Below are 18461 nucleotides of genomic sequence, written 5' to 3' on the forward strand. Positions count from 1 at the left end.
GTTTCTTATTTGGTTGGGATTAATATATAGTATTAAATAATACACCTTCGCAGGTAAGTACAGTTAGGAAAGCAGGAAACAAGGAAGGAATTCCAAAGTCTAGCAATCTGAGAAAAAAGTATTAGAGTAGAATACTTTCCGGCATCTAAAGACCTCAACAGTGAAGGGGTGGGATTTTTCTGCTTGTCAGGTTAGTTAAGTCTATGTACGCTAAGGGGGGCCACAAGTGTTGTGAGTTCATCAGGGCACATTGCATTAAAGTACTCGCAAAATAAGCAGAGGGACGCAACATTTTGCGGTTAGCACTTTGCCGATAGTGTGGGGTATCTGTTGGATTTTAGACTTTTTTAGACGCTCTCTAAAAGTGAGAGACTATTAGTATTTGCACCAGTACAGATGTGGTAACAATATACCAAGTAATTTTCTAGCCTTATTAGAGGAAGCCCACCTTCTTTGCAGCACCCTTTTCAGTTACCCTAAGTAAAGTATATTGTCACTTTTAAAGGGGGCATCCTACGTGGGATGTTGTGCAGCAAGATATTTGTTCACATTACATTTAAATTTGACGAAACGTCAGCAAGTTCCTCAAAGTAAATTTCATTATAAAGTGCTAGCAAAATAAGCACAGCTACGCAATATTACGGTAATAAAAGTGGGCAGATGAATGGCTCATTTGGAGTTGATCAAAGAGAGAGAAAAGAAAGAGGCCAATGATTGGTGCACCAGACCAGATGCGACAACTGTAATCTATGCATTGGTGAATGGTAGCTTTGCAGAAATGTGAGATTTTTCACCTCACATTTATATATTTGATAAGTATATTTGGGAGAATTAAAAATTAAAAAAAAATATATAAAGATACTTTTTTTTTTTTTTAACTTACGGAATAAGAAATAAAATTTCAGTAAGGGAGACAACTATTAAGAACTAGCAGGGTGACCTGATGTTTGCCCGGGATTTAATTAGAATTAATGAATTTGCAACATTTCCAATACTTTTTATCATCGAAATGCATGAAATTGCCCATTTTTTTCAATCAAATCGGGATTCCACCACGGTGTACCCAAAGGATGTTTCACATGCCTTTCCACAGTGACTTAGTCCAGAATACATTGTAGTCTACATTGCACTGTGAAGATCCTATGGTTGATTTTATAAAATTATTTTATATAATGGTTTAAAGTTTAAAATGCAAAAGTAAGGTATCATGGTTCGATTGTGCTCTAAACAGACATTGATTTCAAACGCGCCCCAGTCTTATCAAAGAACCACTATTGATTTATATGACGAGCCCTTCTGCTTGGGATGTGATAAAATTTATAAAATACACTTGAGGTTAGGCTGTATAGAGGTATAAACTTTAGTAAAAATTGGAATGTTCATTTTTTTTCAATCGGAATTTTTCGATTATCGATTCTTAATACTTATTGGGACATTCCGAGTCAAAATCTATTTAAGAATTCTCAGACAGATAGTATATTTGTGTACATTTTTTTAAAAAATCGGTCCAGTTGTTTCCAAGTGAATATGGAACAAACTCACATACACACACACACACACATAGTGCCTTTTTACACATAAGTACCGATTAAGTTATTTTCTTGAGAATTTGGAATGTGAAACTGAAATATTCAAAAAAGATAGTGCCCATAACACGAGACAATAAAAACATTGAAATCAAGTTTGTTCTTGTGTGTATTTTAAAATTTTTTAGCGCAGATTTCAGACATTGCAACTGAGAGACCTTAAGATTCTAACCACCTCGTTAAGTGCAATTGTCTGTATCTCTTGCAATTGGTTCACCGGGTATATTGTCCAGGTAATTTTGAAGTTCTTTTTCATGAGTCCAGTTGCTCCTTTATTTTCATGATTAAGATCTTCCTGAGATTCCAATTTCTTTTCATTATCTCCCCCCCCCAAGCTTTGTTCAACACATTGGACACACTACCTTCTTAGTAAGGTTGCTTCTTTCTCCGACTTGTCCAATATCACTGATAGATTTAAACAGCTCCATTTTCTAGGTATGTAAGCTGTAGGGATTGCATAGTCAGTGGATGGTGTATGACTTATTTCCAATTGTTTTTTCTGGTATACGTTTCGAAGACTTGCTGCTATGCTGGATAATTCACATTTTACAGATTGTCCAGTGGAGATATTTACACAACCCATCGTGTTGCTCGATGTCAGGTGGCCCACGCTACTTGTGGTAGTACCTGCACTTGTCATAACTGAAGCCTCTCAGCTTCTTGAGGATATGACAAGTAAAAAAAAAAAAAAAAAAAAAAAAAATTAGCTAAATTTATTTTTTTAATATACTAAACTCTTGCAGCATTACATATTTGACTCTAGTAATTACTTTTAAAGGCTAAAAGCTACTAAAGGATCAGTGACTGATTATCAGTTGGGTGATGAACTGACGATTGGAAACCATGGTTGAAATTGGATTAACAGTTACAAGTATTTGTTCACATTGGACCTTAAGACTATGTTGGAGTCAGCAGAAAAGCTCTTGCAGGTGGTGGTATGTAGTAGAGTGCACGTGTAGTACAAGATATTTCTATTAAACGGCTTAAAGGAATTAATACTTTCTGAATACGAAAAGAAGTATGGAAAATGCAAAGACATTTTGATTTCACTTTATGAAATAAAATTTTAAGACTAGTCGTAATCGATTTAGAAATATTAGCGGTGAATCAGAAGAACAGGCGATTTGGTCTGCAATTAAAAAAAAGAAAAAAAAAAAAAAAAAGTTATTGCTTCACTATAAAAATATTTTAGGAAATATTAGCAGACCACCTGGCATTGCCCGGTAGTAAAATACAATATTTTAATTCATGAAGATTGTGTGTGTATTATCATAGAGTAAAACTACCCAATATAGATATACAATAGCAATAAAAAAAAAAGTTGCAATTAGAATTGAAACCAAAATATTCAGCTCTCCATTGTTATTCACTACCCTCTGATCAACATGCATATCAAAACTAAAAATTAATGCAGCTAAATGTATATTTACACCTAAGTTCAAATCTTGACTCCTCTTGCAATTTTTACCGGGTAAAAAGGTTACACAGGTCTGGATCCCCTGTATTTCAAGTATGTAGATCAACGAGTAGTTCAGTAGAGAGTTCCGCAAAGACAAGATCACATTTTATTTAAGGGGGAGGGAGGGGGGGGGGGAGAAAATAGGGAAAGGTTTGACACCTTTTACCATCCGTTCTTCCAAGATTTTGTTCAGATCAATCGCAAAACTGACAGGAGTGATTTGTCAGTTAAAATGCTAGGTGGATCAGATTTTGGAAATAGGTGTTTGTCCAAAAGCGTTCCTATATAACAAAAATAGAGAACCTGTGAAGAAAAGAATACCACAAAATATTCATGTAATCAAGTAGTTTTTGTTGTTTATACGTCTTAAGCAAATTCGAGTTTTTCCAATACTATCACCCATGTTATAACTTGCTTAAATGAAATGAACAAAAAAAAAAAAAAAAAAAAACTCGCAAATTGGAATTATTTGGAGTACTGCCCTTGTTTTCAACATGATGTTACTGTTAAGTAACGAGATTGCATTGCAAATATGCCCATCTAATTTTTATAATATAAAGTGAATTCTGGGCAAGCACCTGGGAATCTAACCAGATTTTACTTTTAAAATAGATTGAAGGCTGTCAGAATTTCTATGAAGGTGTAAGAATGGTTTTATAAAATCAGAAGTGGTAATCATGCAGTGGTTACAATGTTGTACTTACGTACATCTTAAACCAACGCATTTTAGGTGAAAACATGTCAAGGAATATATTAGTATAAATTAAATAAGATTTTAGAAAAATCCAAGTAATATTATATTTTAACAGGGTACATAACGGTCTTGTTCCTCAGACTGAATATCTCGAATTCAACTGAGATTTAGATGCCAACATCTTTAAACCAACACATTTCAGAAAATTGTAGACTTGGTTAAAAAAATATCTTTGCATATTTACTGAATTTTTCGTAAATCAATTCCACCATGAGAAATATTTTCATGACATGAAACGCGTAACATTCCACCTGAAATGCCTTTGCTTAAGAGGTTAATAATAAGCAGGCATTGAAGATAGTGTTACACTATGCAAGAAACGAGGATACTTTCTACATGGTACTTCCGTGTAAGTTTTCATTTGGCGATTAATTATATTATTACAAGAATTTTTTTTGGCCATGTTAATGTGCAAGAAGTCATACATAAACACTTAACTGCACCATTTAAAACAAATGTCAGATTTGTTCCAAAATTTCCATTAGAACATTTAAATGAAAATTTAGTTCAGATTTAAACGTATTACGGAACTACGATAACTAATAGGACCCATGGAAATTCCAAAGAACTATATTTAAACAAGTAAATTTTCATAAGGCTGATACTTTTTCTGGATAGAAAAGAAAAACAAAACAGTAAATATAAGTAACATTTCTACACAAATAGTATCCAGTATTTTAAATATAGAATGGATCCAAATCAGAAATTAAATATTAATACTCAAAGTATTTATGTGCTACACAGTTCAATACAAATAAACTTACATTGTAAGATTAATTTATGTAGCATTTAACTTCTACAATGAAATTAGTTCTTATGCCCTAATATATTCGCAAACGAGGCTACATCAAAAGGTCACTTCAGGATTGCCAATTTTGCCCCCTTTTTTTTTTTTATTTAGCAGTTAAGCTTTCAAAAATAAAAACTAGAGGAACAATCAAAATATTAAAGATTGAATTTCATTAAAAATTAAAATTATAAATGTAGGGATTATTTCATCTGCAAGTAATTAATTTCATAAGAAAAATTAATATGAAAATCGAAAAATTTGTTTATCAGGTTGTGAAAAATTATATAATCGAAAAATCTAAATTTGGAACAAAGTCGATTAGTGGACTATTACAAATTCATATCAGGCAATCAAGTGCCTCCAAAGAGTATAGTTTAATATAAAAATCTTAAAATTCACATTTTTCAAACAAGTAAAATAACTAAATGTTAAAAGGGATGATAACAACACTTCACATTGGAAGTTGGCCTCTTATCTGAAGATTCTGGAATCAAAATGAAAATATCGATCTGGATAAACTATTAGAAATAGTGTAATATTTAAAGTTTATCCCGATTGACCAGAAATTTTGCAAACGCCTTAATACTTCTATGCTTGCTTATATTATTTCGAGTTTCGTTTTAGATAAACATGACATCCAATCAAATTAGGTGGTAGTTTTGATTTAGCTTGCTCTAAATTTTAGATGTAGAATACTAGATCTCAAACCGACATGTAAAAGATTTTTGAAGGGGGGGGGCGGTACTTGAAGTGAATCAGGAGTTAATTTTACAGAACACAAATGTTAGTACTTGTGTCACAAATTTAAAAAAAATGTATAAAAATTATCCAGTAAAAAAAAACTACAAATTTAGATATTACGTGTTAATATGGAGAGTTGTACGACCAATTCTGCATGATTATCTCCCTATCTGCCTTAAGGGGCCGTTTTTTTTTTTGTTAAACCGAAAATGTTCAAGTGTAATTAAGGATTTGTTAAAAAAAAATATCAAGCACATCAAGATAATTATTGAAATTTATAAATTCGACATGACAAGTGTTATGTTTTCACCTGAAATGCGTTGGTTTAACAGATTACTCTACACAAACACCTACATGTTTAAATAGGTCAAAACATAAAAATAAGACAAACAGGTACGTATGTTTCAAATATTTTTTAATTTGGTTCAGATGTCGACAATGAAAAAAAAAAGTTAGAAAGACTTGAAGAAAAAAAAAACAAAAAAAAAACACACAAACAAAAAAATCATAAATAAGTCCTGTCATCTACACAACAAATAAAACGTTGACGAAAAGAGGGGGAAGGGGAGGAAAGGAAATAGGGGGAGGGAAGGTAGTAACACGAGTGCTATAAAATTAGGGGGAGTGGGGAAGGAGCTCAGAATATGAGAGAGAGGGGGAGGATAATTGTCGATAATAACCAATAAATAAAATGTCAAAAATGCATTTTTTATTTCCATAATAAATATTTCTTTATAATTTAGTAAGACACAAAAATGAAAAAAGTGCCCTGATCTTAGAAGCACCTGTTTTGTATTTCCTTTCAGAACTGGAGGAGGTTATATGAAGAAAAATTTTTTTTTTTAAATTAGACAAATGTAGTTTTTTTTTTTTAAAGAGAAGGGCGTAAATTACTTATTTTACGCAGTTTTTTTTTTTTTTGCATTTGATGTTTAAGAGGTAATGTATTTACGAATTAAAAGTCTTAGTCACCGTTTAAGTATTAAAAATTTGAATAAAAAAAAAAAAAAAAAAAAAAAAAAAAACTTCCTAAAAATTACTTTTATAAGTTACTGTTCTACAAATGCTTAGATGTTAAAAGTAAAAAGTCTAAGATGTTTTGAACGCAATAAATTAAAATAAATAAATTAAATAGGGAGGGTTATTTTTTAAAATTTTTTTTTTTTTTTTTTTTGCAAGATTCTCATAAGATTAATCTTTTTTGGATTTTCTTTAAGAAAACCACAGTAAAACAGGACATTTTGAATTGCCTGCAACGAAATTAAACATTTCTTTGCCCAAATAAACTGGAGTCTACTTTTGAAAATTGGTCCAGAAGACAAGTTTTAATTCGGACTAAAGAAACAAAAGTGGCCCTTGAAGGTTTTTGCAAACTAAGAGATCAATTTTTTTAAAAACATTAAAAAATTAATTTAAAATTGGCCAAGAATCATGTTAAGGCGATTTCAAGGTTCTTTTATACGATAAGGCGGTCGTAAAAAAAAAAAAAAAGTCTTTAAACTTTTCGAATGACTAATATATCCACCATTTGAAGACTACAATGGTTTAAAATGGCCGATATAGTTTATTAATATACATATATATTTATATATACATGTACATTAGAGCACTGACCTTCGAAAACTAATTAACTTTGAAGATTTTTTTGGACGTGAATTTGAAGTTTAAAGTAAACAATTTTGGTCCGAAACCAAAAGGAATTTTCGACCCCATCTTATCAAAGGACCCTTTTATTTTTTTATAAAAATATTTTTAAGTTCTGCATTTGAATGACAATTGTGTGGGTGTTTTATTCATTGAAGGTTTAAAAACTTGAAGGGCAGGGAATAAAAATAAAAATATGAACCTTTGCAGAACACCGGTACAAGCCAGGAAGAGAATATATCCTTCAGATCCAACACCCTCATTTCGTATATTTAATCTAAAACAGAAAATAATCTAAGGGCAGGGAGGTAAGACGATTAACAATAGAAAACTTATTGGTCCCATTAAGTTTTTAGATATAGAAAAAAAAAAAAAAAAAAAAAAAAAAAAAAAAATTAAAAAGGATTAAAAAGGATAAGAGTTAAAAAAAATGCCATAGAATTCCCACACAACACAAAACTAAAAAGGGGAGAAAAATCTAAATTGCACACAAAATAAGGTTAGAGACTACAAAAGTTTAAATAAAAACAATACTTTATAAAAAAAGGAGGGTTCTTCACAATATTGTACACAGTCCCTCAGGGTGTTAGGGACCCCCATCTGAGGTGGTATCGGAATATGAATATGTAAATATATACAATCAAGTCAAAAAAAAATTGGGTTAGAATTTTCTTTCACGTGGAAATAGAAATATAGTCAAGGTAGATTTATTTTTAATTAAAAAACTACCTTGATTATTTTTTTTTTTAAATTTGATTTTTAATAAAAAAAATTCCACCATATTTGTCTACATTTTTAACAGAAAAAAAATTCCACCCAATAAGGCACAGAGTTCTGATTTAAAAAAAAAAACAAAAAACTTATAAATTTTTTAAAAATTGTTTGAAAATTTATAAGTCAGAAATAAATAAGACTTTTTGTATTTGTTTTTTTTTTGTTTTAAGAATAAATTAAAAGTTTAGATTAAAAAAAAAAAAAAAAAAAAGTTATTTCGTGTTAACGATTAGAAATCTTTGATTTTGTCACTGAATATTTTAATCTTCAGATGGAATGATAACTAAAAATGATTTGAGATTTATATATAACATGTTTTATATATATATGTAATATATATATATATATCTGATGGGCAAAGGGACACATGCGCATCAGTTAGGTGGGATATGATAAGGCACTTTACAAATTTAATTTTTTTTTTAATTAGAAATTTCGTGAATTGAAATTTCACATGCATCGAAAAATGAGACTGGAGTTTTTTAGCACCAACAAGTCATTTAGTGAAAGGGGGAGGGGAAACACTTAAACATTTTATTTGGACCCATTTTTAAAGACAAAAATGGAATGTTAAATTTAGCGTTCTCTATATTTTAGATAACTAATCTAAAAGAAATAAATGCTCGAACTTAAGTGCCCTTTATTCTACTAATGCTTTTTATACAAACTAAAGTGACTAAAAATTGTGGTTAAAGTTTGCGAAACAATTTCACAATAAATAGTTATGAAAAAGGAATGAATATTAATTATAGGTGGGTGATAGAAGACCTCGAGGCCCAATTACAGAAAAATTGGGAGCTAATGAATTGTCAGATAGTCCAAAAATTACCAATTCTATAAAAAGAACGTCCCTGAAAAATGTTTAAGAAATTAAAAATCTTTTGTACTTGTTTTAAAAGACTTAAGGATCTGTTTTTTTAAGCAAAGAATGCTTCTTTAAAAGTAAAAGAAAAAAAAAAACTAAGGGGAGATAATTTGTTAAATGTTCTCTGAAAGAAATTAATAGTTCATAAACGATCCACAATCTACAAAATTTCTAAACTCGTAGGGTAACTTGGAAACGTCAAAGCCAATATCGGGGAAGAAGCAGGGGTCCTGAAGTAAGTTTAGAGTATCATTAAGGCGTTTAAACTGCGTGTCATCCTGCAGAAAGTGGTCAGATTCAGTCGTAGCTATGTCCTGGGACCATTCATTAATGGTCAAGAGGTCAAAAGGTTTGGTAAGACTTTCTGCGGTAAAGAGTTCGTCAAGCGCGATACCCGAGATGGAGTTGGAACTAGAAGAGGCTGAGAGGGGCATTGAACCCGAAGAGGAGGAAGGGGACGAGGACAAGGTATAGAGATTATTGGATCCTTGGAAGTCGTCACCAAAAAAGAGGGGGCTCACACTGGGTGTTGGACTATCAGTGACACTGGACGGAGGAGAGTCTGCAGTGGAACCCAACGACGAAGAACTGATAGAATTGAATTTGGAAGATTTGGGCAGGAGGCCAAAATTCATGTTAGCGGCGTTCTTGTTACTTATCAAAGAATTACTTTGAGAAATGACATTCTGGAAGAGCGTGTGTGAAGAAGACGGGCTTGAATTCGAAGTAGTGCCATGGCCATTTTGCAAAATATTTTCTTTCCCAGTATTCTGATTGATATTGGTAGGACCGTTCCCAGTGTTGGTAGATGCGTTGTTAGAAGACTGCGTATTCTTTCGTTCATATTCATTGTGAATAAAGTGACACCTTGGACCATACGGGCAAAATCCACTAGAGTGATAAGTACGACACGGCTCAGTTTTGTATTTCGGGTGTCTGGCAGGTGTGCGTAGTTCTGTGCTGCCGTGGGCGTATCGGCACTTCTCGCCGTATTTACATTGCCGGCTCTCGTCGTAAGACCGGCATAGCTCAGTCTTATATTTATTGGAGTTAATGTGGCTCAATTGGTTCTGACTGGACGCCAGGCGAGTGTCGGAAGGTTCGCTGAGGCTGCGGTCAAACTTCAAATTGGTCGACGTACCGAGCGAGATCATACTCGAGGACGACGATGGGTGAGCACTGTTCATCCGAAGAAACTGTGGGGTTAAGACTGTGGATGACGATGAAGAGTTGGAGCACTTGCGGTTCGGGACACTGTCCACAGGTCCGCCAACAGCTTTGCGGTCAACCGTTGAGGAGCGCATGTAGAAGTTTAATGGCTTCTGAAAAGAAAACAGAATTCATAAGACTTAGGAATCAAAACAGTCTGGACCCTAAATAAAAGGGGCCAGGTTCATACAAGAACATCAACTTATAACTTATCTAGACAAATGGAGAGTTAGTTAGACAGGAACACCAGCATGTAACAAAAGTTTTTGAATTCGATAGAAAAATATTGCTGACCCCTACGAGCTCTCATACATGGAGAGAAACATGCATACAAGACACTACCTCTTTATAGGTGACCTTTACTATAGGTCTGCCAGGAAAGCCTAGCACGAGGACACTTCCCTAAAAAGTAAAGGAAACAATCGCAACCCAAATAAGATCTCAGTATGGCTAACCACACTATCTTTTACGAAGAAATATGCTTTTCTAAATGACGTTAAGTTAAGTAACAACATGAAGCTGGATACTCCACTAGACTAGATAAATTCTGTTCCTGAATCCAGGAACAGAAAATACATTAAAATGGTAAATTATGCTCAACTTTTACTGAAGGGCTGCCCTAGCTTAGTACAAAAAGAACTATGGAATATTCGAATATTTATGCGTCTCATATGGAGTGAGTTCAAGTAAAAGGTCCTCGATTTGAGAAATTCGGAAGATATTTTAATTAGAAAGAAAAACCTTTTAAAAATGTAGTTGTCAAGAAGAACAGTCAGTCAAGAAAAAGACTACGAGCTTTAAGTTTCCTCAGGTTAACAGATTTCAAGCAGGTAAATATCGAAAAAAAACTAGGAAAGTTCAATTTTTTTGCGCTTAGGAGTAAAAATTTAAATGTCATTGGGAAAATTTAAATTGATTTGTAGTAGTTAAATGGGAGAGAAAAATATTTAAGGAAGCTTGCAAACACGGTTCACTTTGACTAACAAATATTTCATTATAAACAGGTGAAAGAATAGTCTTTATTCGACAAGTAAAAGAGCTACAATTACCATGGAAAATTTAACAGATATTAGTTTAAACTGGAAGTCATTGCAACAAAAATTCAAATTTTGGAATAAGAGCAGCAATAAAGAATCTTAAATGAGTTAAAATTTTAATTTTAATTAATAGATCTGGAATTAATGTACAAATTCACTTAGATCAGCGTAACTGAAAGTTCTTATCAAATCGATTTTTAAAAAAATGTTTTAAGCAAAAAAAACAAAAAAACATGTACTCAAGTCATGGAAAATAGTAATAAATCTAAAATTTACGAAAACTGCCATTGTGCTTTTACTAATGAAAAAGTATCGCTATGGATAAATATTAATCATGAACAAGTAATCTTAAAATATTCGCGCAAAGTTATGTCCCGTGTGTCTACTTTAGGTCATTTTTACGACCTGCCCTAGCTTAGTACAAACACCCCCAACCGCCATATGTTAAGAACGACTTTCCGAAAGCCGTTTTTAACATGGGGAGGTTAGCGTGTTTATAGTACGCTGGGGGCACGTAAAAACCTACGCTGAGGGGAACGTCGTAGAAATTTACCCCACGGTAAACAGAATGCAATTTTACAATTTTCTGACAAAATTACTTTTAACTATAAATAACTTTACAAGTATGAACTTTCGGAATTTTTGGATATATTACTATTTTCGCTATGACAAGTACGTAATAGTAACTGCTTAAGATTAAAAATGAAGTGCTTTAGATAGTCGACAGATTTTAAAGTTTTAGAGAAGGGGGAAAAACAGGATGTGGTGAAAGTAAAAATAAAACCAATCAACTTTAAATATGAACAGAAATGGTAATGAAGCCATCCATATGGGAATTGGAAGGAGATCAAACAAGTAAAAATAGATCGAGCGAGATTTAATTTCAGGTTTTATAGAAGAAGAAGAAGAAAAAAATGATGCAATTCTAACAAGTTCAGAAACTAGTTCTCACACGGTTTAATTAAAGGATATTGCAAGAAAACCTCAAATATTAGTCCGACCAGTTTCATTTAATGAAAACAAAACATTATCTCCAATTTTAAGGAGGGAGGTGATTTAATTTAATCAACGCAATATAACTTTAGGACGAAGTCGCACCCAACTAGAAAAAAAATGGCGGATACAATACGTCAGTGATTACACACGAAGTAATAAAGTTATATATCCCAGAAAAAAATTTCACGTTTTAAAACATTGAATCTTAAACAGGGGTACTATAAATTTTATTATGGAAAAAAAATAAAAAAATAAAAAAAAATGCAAATACTTTACTTGATCTAAATTTACGCTTAGAATTAAAAAGCGAACTGTATGAAGGCGGGCGGGAAAAAAGAAAAAGAAAAATTTAACTGATAAAAAAGAGAAAAAAAAAGCAGTTTCGGAATTCACACTACGTGTCGACCATTCAGTGACAGACGTAGATCTAAAGATCTTTAGAAGCAATAACGGATATTTTGGAAGCATTTTAGATTAAAAATGAAAATTTAATGGACAGTTATTTTTCGCCAAGTGCTAATCTGAATATCAGTCACGAGAAAAAACTTGTTCTAGACAAGTCTTCACTGAAAATCGAGGACAGATTTTCTTAGATCCCAACCAAACCGAATTTCTTTAATTTCAAGGATTATACTGTACATGTTAGAACATTTAAATTCTATGTATTTTTAGCCCCCTTTTGGGAGAAAGATGAGTCAGTCATGAGTTACACATGCCGGAAGTTTGCATTTATGCAGCAGCACTGCTTCAGGATACCGGTAATGAGCAAATTACCACCTTATGGAGGTAAGGCCTAGGAGGCTTGACTGATTAGAAAAGTTTGGCAAATGTGTATTTCAACAGCGTAAATATTTGACAAATTTATAAAAAAAACATTGTTAGACCCTAAGACTGAAATAAAACCTGAAAAATTGAATTTTTTCGACATTTTTTATTAGACTAAATGTACAATCGATGCCACCATTTTGTTTGGAACAGCCTTAGGTCTGTTATATATATATATATATATATATATATATATATATATATAAAAAGTTCTATAAATTTGTCAAACATTTTACGCCGCTGAAATACATTTCATAAAAGTTTGGAGTTGTTTACAATTCCAAAATTGTAAAAAAGTGGTGAAAAATAAAAATGAAACGAAAGGCAAGACGAGTGACTACCTATATGGATAATTTGACGTTTACCTTATGTAAAAGGTTTATTCCACACGAAAAACTAACATCAACCGTTACACGAAAGTGGCCGCGTAACAAGTACATTAGTTCTATTTCGAGCAGAATAAGGCAAAAAAACAAAACAAAAAAAAAAAAAAACACTAACTATCCCCATAACTTATTTTTATTTAACCATTTGTTTTTTTTTTTTTAATCTTGGGATTGTTATAACAAACCTCCAAAATTTTAATCCTGGAAATTGGTACTCTGGAGGGAACAATTACCATCGGAACAAAACGTATTCAATCTAAATGTAAAAGAGGGTTCTGTTCTTGGCCTTCGGGCCAGGAGCAAAGTGTAGTATCTGTTCTGATGCTCCACTTTGCTTATTGGTCAATGTAGTGGGAAACCTTCAGAGACAATTACTATTTTTTTGTATACTGCCAGAGTTCCCCCTTTTTACCCTTGTTTTAGGGGAGCTGGTTTCCCCCCACATTAAAAACGACCTTGTGTCTCATTTGCTTTCGTGGGGAAGCAAGTAAATGCTTAAATGTATAAGAAACTTGTGCATACAGTTTATACGAAATATGCAAGAAAAGCACAGTTAACAGAAGAGAAAGGTTAAAAAACTTCATAACTATTTACGTTTAAAAATCAGGTCTTAATACAAATGTGAAGACCAAAACGCCGATATTGGTTTAGATATAGTTTATTTTCTATCGCCACTCAAACCATCTGTAAAGTTTGTGCAAAGAAACTCCAAATTCTTTTAGATTGGCAGCTTGTAGCAGGCAAGATGTCCACTTTCTGTGACCCATTTTACAATTTGTAAAAATAAAACGGGAGAGACAGGTTTAGTTTAAGTATATTAAAAACTTTAAACAAATTTGTCACGGGATTTTAAAATAATTGATAAACAATTGTAGTCAAAGTTCAACTGATTCATTTAAAGAGTAAAGTTTACAATACTGAATATATACGCGACAAATGTTGAATTAGAAAAAACAACTAGAATAACGATCACCAAGGTTAGTTGGTACTGGAAGGGTTTAGTTTCCTCTAATAAAGATTTAAGATAGAGGAGCAGCTCCCTCAAGCGGTCACTAACGAAATCAGCATTTCCGGTAGAAACGCCCAACTTTAGGCAGACTCTAGAAGGTAATGCCTGGGAGATTTGTAGTAGCGGAACATTGCCAATGATCTGCAGTAGCCCATCGATATAAATACACCCGGCTTAGAAAATTTAAAGTCGAAGTTTCCGTATATTTGAAACTTTTCAGATCGGAAGTTGAAGTTTAGTTTAATAGTTCGACCACGCCCGCAGAATTACTTAGTGTTTAGAGTTCTAAAAGTTTTCAGTTTTTCCAACAAGAAATATGGAGTCGTGTGTGTGTGTGTGTGAAGTTCATGTTAAAGACATGTTTAGGATCGCCTCGAAAGGCGATTATGCCACGGTGATAAACTCAATTGAACTATAAGAGCGTTAAAATATCTACGCGTGATGTCTAAAAGGTTCGTTTAAAAAAACAAAAAAAAAACTTTAATTCAGTTATGACTGGATCAGTGTCAATACGCATCGAAATTCCCACACTTCAGGGTAGGGAGACCTAAGGGAGGGGGGGGGGGTCACAATAGTTCTTGGTAATAAGCTTAAATACAAGGAGAAACGATTTTTAAGATCACGGAGGAGGAGGGGGGGGGGAACTTGTTAATTTAGAATAGACCCCATAAAATCTACATTTAATATAGGTTTTAAAACATTCTAGGTTTTAATTCCCATAGTTTTAGTACCTATCATGTCTATTCTCCACGAGGAAAGAACAGCTTTAAATAAAAAATTGAATCCCGCTTACCAAGCGTGGAGAGGAAAATTTGTTTTGTCTAGAATTTCGTGATATTTCTCTCCCACCACAATAAATGGCAAGTAGTTACGAGACTGATACGTTTTCTCATAGGAAAAAAAAAAAAATCCAGATGAAGTACTGCTTTAATATTTAAAAATTATAAATACATGTGAAAGGAAGCTTACGTATGATTTGTGTAAGAGATTTGTATATATTAAAAAACTTTCACGAGTACTTATGGCCGCAAGGGATTACAGATTGCATTACGGGAAGCTATTGTTTGTCGTTTAAATACGCGGGAACTTAAAACGATTCGCTTCAAGGGGAACTGTACCGTTAACTTAGGCTTATCGAATTTCTTTGAATAAGTACGAAAATATGCTCACCTTAAATGATTCATTAGTATCGTAGACAGAGATGGCAGTAGACATAGTCCGGGAATTGTGAAGAAATTGATAACGTATAAATTAGAAAAAAAAAAAAAGAAAAAAAAAAGTTCAGCGATGTCGCGATTAAAAAGTTTCCTTGGATGTGTGATGCTTTTCTTTTCGCGGGGTCCGATTGTTTTATAAACAGCGTACGGCCTCTGGTTTCTCTTCTTTCATTAAATAAGGCACTTGATGTTTTGTTTTTGTTTTTGGAGGCCTTAGTAATTGATAAATTGGTCTCTCGTATGCTCGCAGCAGGTTCTTTTAAGCGAGTCCTCTCGAAGCGCGATTTCCACGATTTATATACATATGGAAGGCGTGGCCTGCTGAACCGGTGGGCGGCGCTTATCAAAACGTCATAGAAAATTTGGTGAATGGTCACCAAGAAGGAGACGTACGTAAAGAAGAGAGTTACTTATACAAAAGGGAGGCGGGAGGGCGAGTGTTAAAAAAGAGAGTGGGGAACTAGAAGTAACGTAGTGGCGTTCTTTCTTTTTGCATACAAATAAAAAAAAAAACAACATAAAAATACCCCCTCTCTTTAGAGAAAGGTTGCTTTTTGTCGTTTTTTATTTGTAAAAACCCAACTGTAATCCGCGCGAACTTTCTGAGTGCTATAGATAGTGTGAGAGAATTTTGTGTGTGTGTGTGTGTATATGTATGAAAAATAAAATAAATAATAATAATAATATATATATATATATATATATATATATATATATATATATATATATATATATATATACACGTGTGTGTGATTCAAGTGTCCTTAAAGCCCATATGGATTTATATATATATATATATATATATATATATATATATATATATATATATATATAAAGGGATATATAAACACACACACACGTGTATATATATATATATATATATATATATATATATATATATAAATGGATATATAAACACATACACACACACACACACACACACATATATATATATATATATATATATATATATATATATATATATATATATATATATATATATATTACATTGATTCTCCCCTCCTCTCTCTTTTTCTCTCTCTCTCTCTCCCTCCCTCCCTTTTCCCACCTTTCCCTGACTCTCTTTGTATAGCGCGTACTAAGATACTATTAAGTGTAGATTACTGCGACGGAAGGTCAGAAGTGTGTCAGCCCAACGAAGGTTGACCTATACAAGAGTTCGTTGACCACCAACAATATCACTTGCGGACGATATGCCCTCTTATATATATATTATATACTTATTTCCACAGTAAAGCAAGGTCGCAACTCACAAGAGCCACGATAGTCAACAATCAATAAGGAAGTCCAAGACTCGAGTTTCGCCCTCACTTGTCGGAATTTGAAACCTAAGTATTTAGTTTACCAATGGTCAATACTTGAGTATAGTCATGGACTGTGTTTCGGAATGTTTAAGATGAAGTATAAATTATTTGTATTATGTTTTTGAATTTTGAATATTATTTTCATCTTGACGATTATTTTCACATCGTTTTTTGTCCGATGAAACATTCGGCCTTCTTTCAGTGGATTTCTTTAATCTCGAGAATCTATGTCGTACTTAGATACCGATACGCACGGACTTTCGAGCGAAAGAACGTCGGAGATTACATTACCCGAAACGTTGTGAAAATAACGACATATATATTTTAAATAACGGCAAGATTCAGCCACTCTGATGAGTCGTAGACGCCGAAACACGTGTCAGTGGATAATTATATTTTAAAAATCTCTCCATGTGGGGGTACCAAATTGGTTAAAAGGGAAAATTATTCTCAACTCGCATTTAGGTAAAAATGCACTTTCGTAAATAATTGAATTCATTCAAGACGTATCGCAAAAACTAAAAAAAACAAAAACAAAAACAAATAAAAAACAATGGTTTCAACTGATTTTTTGTCAATTCTAATAAATTACAATGGCAGCGTCCAAATTATGCAGTCAAAATTACCTCAAGATTAGTGAATTATTAAAAAAAAAAAATACGGTATTTTTTACGACCTACTCAACGTAGTGTAAACACCCCAACCACCCCACGTTAAGAACGGCTTTCGAGATTGTGTATGTGTGTGTGTTTATTCCAAAAGCCGTTCTGTACATGGGGAGGTTGGGGGTGTTTATAATACGCTGGGGCGTGGGGCACGTCGTAAAATATTTTCGTCCTAATAGTGTAGAAGCGCCGACTTTATTTATAAAATTCTACACATGGTGTGTGGTGAGCACATTTATGAAAAGATTGGTGTTTAGTTTATGTTATCAATAATCTGTCTGTCTGTCTGTCTGTCTGTCTCTCTCCATATATGTGTGTATATATATATATATATATATATATATATATATATATATATATATATATATATATATATTATATAGCGGACGTGGAAGAGCTTGCCCCTCCCCTCTCCCTATTTTAGTCTTTCCCTCATCTTAGAGGATTATTATCGAATGGATACTAATCTTCCTGATTATCATAAAAAAGAAATAAAAATGTCAATATTTAAATATTTGTAGGGTTGCTCATTTTCTAATTTTCAGCGTTCTAGTAAATCGATCATTCATGTTAGAACCACACATCGTTTTTAGGCCAAATTTCGCGAATTTAGCCATTTTGAAATAATTTAGCCTTTTTTTGAACTTTCGCTTTTTAAAATAATCCCAAAAAAGGCTAAATTCTCAAAATTTGGCTTAAAAACATCGAGTGGTTCTGAAATGAGAGATCGATTTATTAGAACGTTGCATTAGAAACTGGGCACCCTACAAATATTTAAATATTGACATTTAAAAAAAAAATTTTTTTTTTAATAATTTGGTGGACTAGTGTCAATTCGATGATAATCCGCTGTAAGAAATTGACAAAAAAAAAAAAAAAAAAGAAGACGAAAATATAGAAAATAGAGAGAGGGTGGTCCAGATCCTTTAGGTTTGCCATATATATATATATATATATATATATATATATATATATATATATATATATATATATGTGTGTGTGTGTGTGTGTGTGTGTGTCGAAGTTCTCAGAAATCAAGGGACCCCTTTGTAGGGGCTATACAAATATTCCAAAAATATTTCTCCTTGACGTGCCAAATGTTTATTTAATAAAAAAAAGTTGGGAATATTATTTTTCCTCACCTTAATTGACCATTTAATTATTGTTATAATAAAATTT

The 18461-nt window shown here is 32.7% G+C and overlaps 1 protein-coding gene and 1 long non-coding RNA gene across 2 annotated transcripts in view; one reads left to right on the plus strand and one right to left on the minus strand.

The window, feature by feature from the left end:
• Positions 1-5728: 5728 nt before the first annotated feature.
• On the minus strand, positions 5729-15580 carry LOC145291426 (uncharacterized). The gene is made up of 2 exons (XM_080137262.1): positions 15246-15580; positions 5729-9935 (listed from the first exon to the last, which is right to left on the minus strand). Exons 1-2 carry the CDS (start codon positions 15288-15290, stop codon positions 8748-8750), a joined length of 1233 nt encoding a protein of 410 aa, XP_079993388.1. The 5' UTR covers positions 15291-15580; the 3' UTR covers positions 5729-8747.
• Positions 15581-16362: 782 nt separating this feature from the next.
• The window catches only part of LOC145291427 (uncharacterized), a 36140-nt gene continuing 34041 nt past the window's right edge, over positions 16363-18461 (plus strand). The window contains exon 1 of the long non-coding RNA XR_013869411.1: positions 16363-16714. This is a non-coding gene — a long non-coding RNA (uncharacterized LOC145291427). The remainder of the gene's footprint in view (positions 16715-18461) is intronic.

Source organism: Euprymna scolopes, chromosome 12, assembly GCF_053919585.1.
Source record: "Euprymna scolopes isolate OS-2025 chromosome 12, ASM5391958v1, whole genome shotgun sequence".
NCBI classification, from domain to species: Eukaryota; Metazoa; Mollusca; class Cephalopoda; order Sepiida; family Sepiolidae; genus Euprymna; species Euprymna scolopes.

Bases quoted from the DNA above. Each gene is read 5' to 3' on its own strand.
- LOC145291426 (XM_080137262.1), bottom strand. From the start codon at position 15,290: ATGTCTACTGCCATCTCTGTCTACGATACTAATGAATCATTTAAG. The intron at 9,936-15,245 runs GTGAGCATATTT...TTTTCTTTTCAG, and splicing joins ATACTAATGAATCATTTAAG to AAGCCATTAAACTTCTACAT.